The following is a 12,213-nucleotide window of genomic DNA, read 5'->3' as shown; positions in this document are numbered from 1 at the left end:
CACTATAAATATTATATGAAATTATATACAGCTCCGTTTAAGATAAAATTATATTGCCCAAGGTACATATTTACTGCCCTAGTACCTATACAGGTGTTATTTATTATTATTATACAGCATCACGCCATCACTGATATCTCCCCCTTATTTTAAATGTTTAAAGATATGCAACATTATAAAATCATAATATATATAATTTACAATTTAATAAATAAGTATTAAAATTTGCTACTTCCAAAATGTGATACTCGAGGCTATTGCACCTTCTGCAACATAAACGCCATTCTATTATATACCTATAGAAATCCAACAACATTAATTTGCAGTGTCGTGTAACTAGCACACACATTCCATACTTAATAGTTACAAAAATAAAATAAATAATAATATTGTAAGTATTATCTGAAAAATTTTAAGTTAAAATAAACTGTGCAGCGGCGCAGATCGATCTTTCGGCCCATCGACCAAAGAATTTATCTTTTTAGAAACTGCAGGAGATATTGTAATAACGACATTAAATAATATATTAATAATGCCGTGTATCGCTCGGGAGAAAAAAAACGATCGATGGAACGATTTCGTAGGTCACAAACGAAAACAGAAAACATGGTATCTCGTCTGCGCGTACGTCGTTTTTTCCGGACGAACCGCGATCGACGAGTAAAAAACCGCGTACAGACGCAGACGACGGACGTCGAGGGGACGTACCTCTGTGCATACCACAAACAACCTGAACGCACACAAACGAACTTATAATATTATTATTATTACCGTCGGCGCAGGCGAACCGGTACCTCTGGTACGCCTGTTGCCGCCAGAGTTGGGCAGGTACAGAACGCGACTCGATCGGTGTTCTCGGCCGAACAACATTATCTCTCTCTCTCTCTCTCTCTCTCTCACCACGTATATTGTATATAATATATTTGTATTATGTATAGATGGAGACCGTGTACTGCAACATTAATATTACCTGCAGCACTACCTGTGGAACGGTACGCGTGGTGCGGCGGCGGCGGCAACATCGGAGGGGGGCCGGCGGCCTGGTAAACTCGCACGACAGGTCGCCGGCGAGCGACGACTACCGCCCCGTCGTCAGTCTACGGGGCACACCGTCCGCAATCGCGTCTCGTTCTCCGCAGTTCGTTTTCTGTTGATTTGTGATTTCGTCGCGTTTTCGTGTCGCGCGTTCCACGGGTGCCGAAATATCGCGTACCTATTTGTGAGCCGCATATATCGTCCGTCGCGTTTCCGATAGGTTTACACCGGGTGCGCGCGCAACCCGTGATGTGAAAGACGGTCACCGACGAGCGTCGTCTAATCGCGTTACAGGGCATGTGAAATAAATTTATAAACCACGGCGGGCGCACACACGAATATCTTATTTAAACGAAAAAGTGGACACGACGCATCGCACCGGCGGTTTCGCGAAGAGTAGTAGGTAGCCGATCGTCGAACGGTAGTGCGCGAGGTCCGTCGGCCGCCGCCATGAGCATGATGATGATGATGAGACCGTCCGACTCAACGCCCATCTGTCGGTGCCGGGTCCTGTACCTGGGATCGGCCGTACCGCATATCACCAAGGACGGGCTGCAGGGCATACAGGAGCCCCTCAAGGAGCTGTATCCGGAACAGGGGGCCCTGGGCGCCCGAGGCATCGACTCTTGGCTGAGCGTTTGGAGCAACGGCCTGTTGCTGGAGAATGTGGATGAGAACCACAAGAAGATCACTCGGTTCTTCCCGATCGAGTCGCTGCACTACTGTGCCGCGGTCCGGTTCGTGCTGGTGCCCGAGAAGTCTAATGGGTCGTCGCAGCCGCGATTCCTGCCGCTGGACTCTCCGTTTGCCCGGTCCCCGAACCCCAACCACCCGCCACTGTTTGCGGCCATACTGCGCCGGACTTCCGGAATCAAGGTACTCGAGTGTCACACATTCATATGCAAGCGCGAGATGGCCGCCAACGCGTTGGTTCGGTGCTGTTTCCACGCGTACGCCGATTCGTCTTACGCCAAACAATCGGACGGCGGTGGCGCGAACGGTACTACCAACGGTGCCGGTGGCAGCAGCATATACGGCACGGTGCGGACCAACAGGTCGGTGGGCAACAATACGATCGAGAAGGTGGAGGGTTGGCGTCGCATGACCAACGGCGGCGGGGCGGCCGGCAGCACGCTGACGCTCAACAGCGCACACTCGAACGGCATCACCATGCTGGAGGCGTCCACGAATTCCATCGACGACCTTTCCGAGTGCAACGGTGACGAGAATCACAAAGTGTGGGTGGGTAGCACCAAAGACATATCGGAAAAAGAAGACCTGTACGGCGCCGGAAACACGATGCGCAGCTCGCGATCGAGCAGGCCTAGACAATTGGTCGGAGGCGCCCCACCACCTCCACCGCCACCGCCTCCGGTCAGGGACGACAGCAATAAGTCAGCGTCGAAGAAAGCCAAGGAGAGGCCGCGCCGGAAGAGAACACCGACCGGCGGAAGTCGCGAAGACCTATACGCGCCATCAATGAACGGTTCGATCATGAGATCTGTACACGGCGGCCGGAGTTCGGTATCGCTCAACGGCACCATGGCAAGCCGGGGACCGCCTAGAGGGTTCATGCAATATCAGCAGCCTCCGCCACCGCCACCGCCCAACCACATATACTCCAACGGTGGGGGAGGCACCATGCTCAGGCCCGTCAACGGCTATCACCCGCATCCGCCACACCAGCCGCATCACCACCATCCAGGAATGATGCAGCCGCCGCCTCCGCCGCCCATCATGATGGTGCCCACCACATTGCCACATCCCAAGAAAATGCACAAGATGAAGCCAGGCATGATCCCGGTACCCAGACCGGGCATGATTCCAGCAAACTACATGCCTGTGCCTATGTACATGCACACCGGTAAAAAGTCCAAGAATGGAGTACCCGTGCCTGTGCCGATGGCCATGGAAGAACCGATATACATGCCTTCCGCCCGACCGCTGAGCCCAGTCGCGTCCTATCAACCCGAGCACTTCCCACACGAAGCGTACCTAATGCAGCAGTACGCCAACAGCATCAATCACATGAACAACAACAACATCAACAATAACGGGCCGGCACCGAAAAACAAGAAGGGCAAAAAGGACAAGAAATCCAAGGACTCGGTCAACGGGATGATGCCACCGCTGATGGTGCCGCAGTTGATGGTCAACGGCGGCGCTGGCGGAGGCGGAATGATGATGATGCAACAGCACCAGCATCATCAACCGCCGCCACCGCCGGCTGGACCTCCGCAGATGGCCGTCAACGGTCACAGGGTCAACGGCAACGGCATGATGTCGGCGGGACACGACGACATGACGGACGACACGGAGGACTCGGTGTACAGTACCGGAATATACCGGCGGAAGGGTCACCTCAACGAGCGGGCGTTCTCGTACTCGATCCGGCAAGAGCACCGGTCACGGTCGTACGGATCGCTGGCCAACCTCAAGTTCGCCGCGCCGCCAATCGTGCCGAACGGCGTGGATGGAGTGCCGAACAAGGTGGACATCAAGAAGGAACGGGAGATCATGCAGATGATGCAGGATCTGGAGCTGTCGGGAGATGAGCTGGACCGCGCCGACCAGGTGGTGCACCACCAGAAACAGAGCAACAACGTGGCGCATCATCAGAGGCCCGTCAAGACGAAGCGATAACCACCACTACGATATTATTGACGTTACAGCGGACCGGAACCACGACCGCCTGCAGGTAAATAACAATTAGCAGTTACATATTATCTTATTTTATAATTTTTAAAAATATATCTTATCGTTTTACGATCTACTTTGTCGTCGGTGGATAGGATTTTATATTATATGAAGCTTCCCTCGTACTTAATTATTAATTATAAGTTATAACCATCTTAATCGCCGCCGCCGGCAAGAATATTAACCGGGTAATAAACTAATTAATATTAATATTAATGTAATCAGGCCTTAGAATTCAAAAGTGTGAGCTTTGACAATTCATTTTATATATAAGTATTTATAATGTACTCGTATGTTCATTGTTAGTTTTCGAGATATTATAATGTTAGGCTAAAATCTCAATAATAAAAATAATATATTATTATCGTGCACCGACCCGTCGCCCACCTCACCGTGATAATATAGTATAGCCTTAACGATCATGTATTGTCCTTTCCGATGTTGTACGTCTATTTTTCTTCCGGAGCGAAACCCCGATTCTATAAGGAAGGCTTTATAATATGCACGCGCGTGTGTCGATATAATATCATAATCATATTTTATTGTAGTTTTAAAATGTATATTATGTAGCCCCGAGTCACGACACTCTGTCGTTTCGGTAATAATAAATTAATGTTGATTTCGAAATGCGAATATTCGATTACAAATGCGCACATCATGTGAGCAAAATATATTAGGTGCGCGTTATATATGGAAATCGCTACTTTGGGTTGATATTGCAGAAACGCGAGTAATAATCGTTCAACTCTGAGACACAATAACAAACCTTAATTACTACTGCATGTCATAATAAACAATAATACATAATAATTTTCCATATTGTGTGTATAGTACATCATTAGACAATAACTGTTGTGAGAACTTGAGAGTTTTGACTTCTCGATTTTTCAAAATTGTATCGATAATAAATAATAATTATTATATACGCTAAATTAGACGACAGTTTGGATGATTAAGTAATATTTTATTTCGGATTGACAATATATTTTATCATTCGGTATTAAATCTTCTTCAAATATATTTTTTCTTTTACATTCCTATGCAATGTTAGTGGTAGTATTTAGTGCTTCTAATATAGTAATTTCTACCATGATAATTATATTTACTAAAAAAAAGTATAGGTACGTTTATATTGGCAGATCATGTTTTAAGTAAATAAAATCTCATAAAGTATGGTAAAAATAATGGAATGTGAGGTATTAATAAATATTATGAATAGTAGTGAACAGTAAATCAATGGTAAATACCACATGATATTTAAATAATAAATATACTTACCTACCTATTTAAAAAAAAATAGTATGAAAATAATAATATATTAGGAAACCTTAATATATTTAAAAAGTATATAGAGAACGTAAATTTAGTTTGTGTTTACATAATAATACATATTTTATGTAACTCGTAACGAAAATCCACTTAAAAAAATCTTGATAATTAGCTAATTAGTGTTGGAAACTGGATACAGATGAATTAATTTATGTTTGCGTGACTTTAAGATATAGCATAAGTAAGGTAAATATAGTTATAATTTAGTGTAAAGTAAACATAAATAACATTAAAGCACTCTACCAAAAAGTAAAAACGAAATAATTACAACAATTTAGGCTTAATGTATACATTTTGCGTACAATACTGTGTAGGTATACTGTACAGCATCTTAGCTGTTTACCTATACTTTTAATATCAACTATCACTTATTACGGTTACTGGGTATGTTATGTAAGTTTATAATATAGAATATGTGCATTGTGCATCCCACATTTACTACGGGCGAAAACGACAAGTTATAAATTATAAAGGGTTATCGAGAATATCGACTGCAACTGTAGTGGTTCAACGAAATAAATGTCGTTTATAAATGGTACACGATTTTGCAACTTACGAATGCGGAATGAGAACCTATTACGTTGGTACCTATTATTATTGTTAATCAATTTACCGCGATTTCGCCGACTGTTGACATTGCAGGCTATATATATATATATATACAAATTATCGTATTATTATGCACTAAATAGGCTCGTTCGTATTTCGCTTTGATATCACAAATAATACGTAATTATCATAGTAATAGAATAAAATGCACCGTGCCCGTTTCGTGTGAAAAATAAACAACAAAAAATATAAATAATTTAAAAAAAGAACGTAAACACATTTTTAAGCCTTTTTTATCGCAACGACAATAATAATACGACGGTCGTATCAAAAGCAAACATATATATTAGCGTTGCGGCGTGGTTACTGCGTAGGAACATATGGTATACGGTAAGTGGCGTGTTTTGAAAGTGCGCGACTGCAGAAGCATATCTCTGCGCGTTCGAATAAATACATTAGGCGTAAAGGTATATTTATAATATCATATTATGTATAGACAGTTATGTAACATTCGGTAGTTATAATAAATCTCTTACCGTCGTGTCGCGTTAAATAATTGTGCATAATACGACGGCTAGCAACGTAGTTTGGCCTTATAATGTATAACAATTTTAAACGTATTACCTTCTGTTACGCGTCGCGTGTCGCACGGTGGGAGCGTAAACGCGTAATTCTGTGCCCACGACAGACGCGAACGGTGGTAGTCATCTATATGACTATATCATATTATTATTATTGTTGTGTAGGTACGTAAAGTATAGAACATGTATGTATACTACGCAATGTGGTGGATACCGTAGACATACCCACCTAGGGTAATATACCTGCCCACGCGTGTACATAGTTGCGAATATATAAATACCTAGGTATTATTATATCGTTTTGCGGTTTGTAAAATATAATATATATACCATTCCTGTAAGTTTGGTTTTGAAGGGCCGCCGCGTGTGAACCGACAACATACCGTATAACCACAAACCGTTCGTACCTGTAATAATACAACGCGTTGGACGCTATTACGCGTCTTCGTTGTGCACTTGTGCAGGCACAGTAAAACGTATATATAGATACGATAAATAAATAAATAAACATTTTATAAACGGGTGGCTTCTTTTTGGCTGTTTTTCCGATTTATACGTTCAACTGGTACAAGCCATGTTATTTAGAAGCCCGCTCTTAAAGCATATCATACATAAAGCGTCGTGTGTATGTGTGTGTGTGTGTGTGAATATAATAATAAATTCGACGGTGTCATGGGTTTTAAAGTGGTCGCTCCGGAATGCGTACCAGCATTCTTACAGCAGACGGCGGTCGCAGAGGCGTGGCGGTCAGATAGGTGGATCTGGTGGGATACCTACATAGTATATTATAATATAATAAAATATAATAACACGACAACGACGTCAGCGGCGGTGTAAGGCAATGAGATAGGTCTTGGTACAAATCCAATATTTTTCCTACGGTCTGAAACTCCTGAACAGTTTATTCTCCGAAACAATTCCTACAGTCAAATCTATTGACCAGCAGATGCGTGTTTGTGCTGCAGTTATATTACTAACCCTTCGGATCAAAACCACGTCGATCGTAGGTACACGAATATTTGTTAAACTAAATATTAAATTAAATTTATTGTTGTTTAGCTAAGTAGATGCAACCGACCCATCGAAGAAAGTATCGGCGAGTATAGCTAGGCTATATTGTACACTGCTGAAATGACACTGATTCCGCGGACTGGTTTTATATCTTGGTATAATACTAGCTATATTAGCTATCTCGCAACTGATGGAGCTATATAGAAATGTTAAGAGAATTTAGTACATTAAATCGTGTTACGATATAATACACAGATCTACAAAGATTTCTAAACAGTTATTAAAATTCCATTATCAAATGAAAGTGCTGTACGCGCTGTCTAAGGCACGCGAGTTCATTTCAATATCGACGCTGTTGCCGCTCGTCGGCTTTGTTATTGCCCGACAGACGTATGCAAAAATTTTACTACCTGATCGAAATGCAGTCAAATGGTGAGGCATTGTGTTGTAAAGTTTAAATCACAATCAAACAGACCATTAAATTGTCTGGCATCCACCACCACGGTCAATACAACCGACGCGGTTGTCGGCCAAACAAAAAGCATTATAACATCACCAGTGGAAACCGAACAGAAATTAAAAGACAAGACGATGAGTCCTATACATAGTATCTAATACTTATAATGTGTGTATACAGAGAAATGCGTGTTACAGTAAAATGATAATTATCGCGGCCGCTGTATAGCGCAGTCAAACGTGAATATTGATGACCATCCAACAAGTAAAATATAAAACCACAGGTGACCCCAAAACCGGCAACCTGTCGAGTATAGGAGCCCCCGCGGGGGCTAAGTTCCGACTTTCCTATGCAGTGCCCTCTTGTGCCACTTTCGTGGTGTAGTCGCCGCCCTTCCCTTTCCTCATCCGCAGTAGTTTATATATACATACACGCGCTCTATAAATATATTAATATTCTAAACTCTTCACAACGCGTCTAATGCACGAATCGACTTTAGTTAAGCATCCGCGTAAAATTAATCAATGACCGTTTATAATATGTTCACATCCGTTACAATTGTGTCAGTGGACCTATTATTTGATGGTAAACGATTTTCGGTCGCACTTGAACGATTTATCTGCCTACTACAGCACGCACTATATACACGTCGCGCAATGATGTAATTATTAAAAGATTTTTAATTTTTAATGCCAAAATCAATAATACTCCCTATATGTGCACCCCCATCCGCTATTTACAGGATATTTTAAAATCGAACTTGATAAACGTGTTATAATTATAAAATTGGATTTTTTTTTAATTTTAAAATTTGTTAAATACATTTTTAATTCAATAGAAACATAATTTTTCACTTTTATTTTTCATCTGCGTGTTATAAATTATTTGACTATGTTTTATATTCCTATACTTACATTAAAATGCCGTCCAACAATCTATAGGGTGTAGAACAATAAATGAAATATTCACAATAATTCGAAAAAAAAAATGATTTATATGTCTTACTATAAGATTTACCCCCTCCACACCCACCATAATTATACAGGACATTTACGTCACGCGTATACGATCTACCGATTAAAAATAGTAAACTGCACCATATTTTGTGTGAAAGTGCATAGATATTTTGCCACGGTTTTTTTCCACCACATCTTGAAATGGGTCGTGTTCGTTGACTACAGTAAAATATACATTTATATATATTTATTTTATTGGCATACATATTATATTCCTACACCATTTATACCAACATAGTTCGTAGTCAAAAAGCCATAACGACAATTCGTTACGAAACACGACGAATTAGTTTTCTTTTAAGTCCCATAGACGATTTTCGTGATGAAAACAATTTTCTGTTGACAGTAGTTTGCAATAGATATTATCATTGTTCTATATTAAAGAAAAATTTCGCAATAAGCGCGATCACGCATACATCACACACTTAACGCGGGAAAAAAACGACCTAGTCGTTTAGTCTTATGAAAATAATATTACACGTTCAATGTACAACTGTTGATGGAGTTACTCAAAAACGAAACGATACATAACATAATATAAGCTATACTATACCATTACCATAATAATATTAAAATAAAGAATTCCGTAACATATAACATCGATGAGTGGTGGTGATATGTCGTATACCAAAAGAAGACGCACCGCCAAAATTGATAATATGAAAATCGAATTGCTCGGTGACACTCGCGATCTTAGAATCGTGTCATTTATATGATCACATATTGATTACAATGAAATCTAATGCTGCGGACTGCCGGATGAATATAATATAAATATTATAATTAGTATAATATCATGTACTGCGTATATGTATAATAAAACCACGAGGTAACGGTTTGTCATTACGTGCCCACTCCGTCGACGGTGATTTTTTATACGTATACATATAATACATTAATATAATGTATCGAATTGAGCTGCGTCATTTACGACCGCTTCTACAGGACGTACAACTGTAATCAAGAATCGTTTAAATGCGATTTTCCACAACAATAATATTACCCACCGCTGCGATAAAGAACTGCAATCGGAATTCGCGATTCTCATCATAAAGCGAACACAAACATCGCTGTTCCTATATATATATATATAATATATATATTTACATCCCATAGCGACTGGTCGATTAAGAACTCGTTATTATGCGCCGAAAAGAATTAATGTATTTTTGAAATATTTATTTTGCATACTTTAATTTTCGTTATGAAAAAAATAATAACTATTGGAAAAAATATGAGTATTCGCTATTTTAAATGTCAATATACATTTTGAATTTCATATTCCTAAGCAAAATGTTTTTCTGAGAATTTGTAACCAGTATGGATAATTTTACAATAGTTATAAGTGGTTATAACAATTATAACCAACTAAAAGTAACTATAAACTTGAATTGATTTCAAATTATCTAGAAAAAAATTCTAAAATTTTTAAAACAGCCTATACGAGAAAATGAGTGTTACCCTTTAAAATTCCGTTATATATCATCATGATATTATAAGTACGTGAATTTTTATGTATCAAAGCACATGATATTATTGAATTTTGATTTCTTAATTCTAATTAAAAATGTACACGTTTCATATCAGCCTAAAGAAATTTGAGTCCTACATATAATTTACGTCACTTGCTACCCAGCAACAGGTGGCGGCCATTGTGCAGTATTATTGTGCTATCCAATAGCAAGGAATTTACGTGAAAACATTTGTAATGTCAGCAAAACACACTCGTCTTCTCCGTGTCCGCGGCATGTCGATTTGTTCTAGCAAATGTTTTTACGTTGTGTTTTAACGCGATAACAATGTGATTCGCTGCGGTGAAAAGCGCCATCGACAGATCGTTCCGGGGCACTGACGAGAATTCGACGATGTATAATTACCATATAGTAATTTTAAAGGAATTAAAAATGTATGTTAAAAATAAGTAAAAAACTATTTAACGATGATTTAAAATGTTGTTTTGTAACGATTTAAAATTACGTAAAAATTTATTTTTTCAAAATTTGAGTGATATTCCGATATAAGTTGTCATCACCTGATAAGTTGGTAATCATTGTAATAAAATGATATGCTTATTATGTTTTTAACGTCTCGCTTCGCGACTGTTTGCCCATATATAAACGTACAAATGTCGAAAAAATACTACCGTATTTGCAGTGACCTCTGCAGCAACTGCGGAGAAAGAGTACCTATACCTATGAATTGCGTACATATAATATATAATATATTATAGGTATTCTTTTTCTGGTATGATCGTATATTATTATATTATATTGTTCGTCAAAGAGTCAGTGTACGCTACGTAAAAAACTAAAAACGCGTTGAATTATACATGTTATGATGATGTACGCGACGACGACAATAATAATAAACACGCGGCACAACTGCGTAATATAATCGATAATATTATTATATATAAACATTGTAATAACCTATAGGTAGGTGAACATGTATTAAAATAATACAATACCGATTTGCTCCGTCTTCAATATTTTTTTTTCGTGAGTTATTATTTCTTTCTTTCTCTTTCTCTTTTTCACTCACTCTCTTCACGAACGCGACGCAGTCACGCCTGGCCGACACGAAGAAACGTTATACTACAATATAAGCCGTACAACTATATTATATATATATAGATATAATTTATTGTATATATACCTAGACCGCCGCCGCCCGGATGCGTCATCGTCGTCGTCGTGTCGCTCTTGTGCCTCTCCCCCTTCAGCGATTCCCGTCACAGCTATAGAATATATCTTCCGGCCCGCGCCAATAAACGGAATTTGCATAAACTTAAATCGATGATGATGAGGTGCAGGTGGACGACCGTCTCATCTGCACATCAATATTCACAGACACGACTGTGGCGTGACGTACCCGAAGCTCATCGTTGACGACGACTCGTGTATCATACGGTGTGTTCCAAAAGTTTCGATAATCACCCTATATAACCATATAATAACCCACGTGGCAAATCAATATTATATATATATATATTATCTAAATGCCGTTTTTTCGACAATAACCCGTGAAAAATTTACGCCATTAAATCGAGATTTTCCTATATTATATAATAAGTATATGCGGGAATGTCGAGAAAAAAAAACTATATTCAAATATATTACATCGATTTGTGTCGCAAGTTTTTCGGGGTGTATCATACAGGACTTTCGAGACACACTGTATTCTATTATTATATGCATTTATACATCCGTTATAATAACACGTATGTGATCCGTAGTCGAATTTCTATATAACTATATAAGGCCGTGTCTGCAGTACTTTCGTCGGTCACGTAGACTGTACGTGCACCCGCCCGCCAACGTCGTCGAGTATCATTGCTATCATTTGTAATCGTAACTTCATCGCGTCGGCGAAATAAGTTGCATAGACCGATTAAAGCAAAAAAGCTATACGAAAATGGTACGCAGCTCGTTCAACAGATATCTGAAATAACCGGAGAAGGAAATAAATAAAACAGTTTTAATCGCGTGGTCTGTAGAAAATTGAAAAGAGACAATGATATTGATGAGAACGACAAAAA

General features: G+C 39.7%; 1 protein-coding gene across 1 annotated transcript in view; it reads left to right on the top strand.

Moving 5' to 3' along the window:
* The first annotated feature begins 1,029 nt into the window (after window positions 1-1,029).
* The window catches only part of LOC107174148 (uncharacterized), a 37,755-nt gene continuing 26,571 nt past the window's right edge, over window positions 1,030-12,213 (top strand). The window contains exon 1 of the mRNA XM_015524985.2: window positions 1,030-3,733. Coding sequence (XP_015380471.1) covers window positions 1,486-3,678 — 2,193 coding nt within the window. The 5' untranslated portion in view covers window positions 1,030-1,485 and the 3' untranslated portion in view covers window positions 3,679-3,733. The remainder of the gene's footprint in view (window positions 3,734-12,213) is intronic.

Source organism: Diuraphis noxia, unplaced genomic scaffold, assembly GCF_037042655.1.
Source record: "Diuraphis noxia isolate RWA-SAM2 unplaced genomic scaffold, SU_Dnox_SAM2 contig0005, whole genome shotgun sequence".
NCBI classification, from domain to species: Eukaryota; Metazoa; Arthropoda; class Insecta; order Hemiptera; family Aphididae; genus Diuraphis; species Diuraphis noxia.
This window is presented reverse-complemented; position numbering and strand designations above follow the sequence as displayed.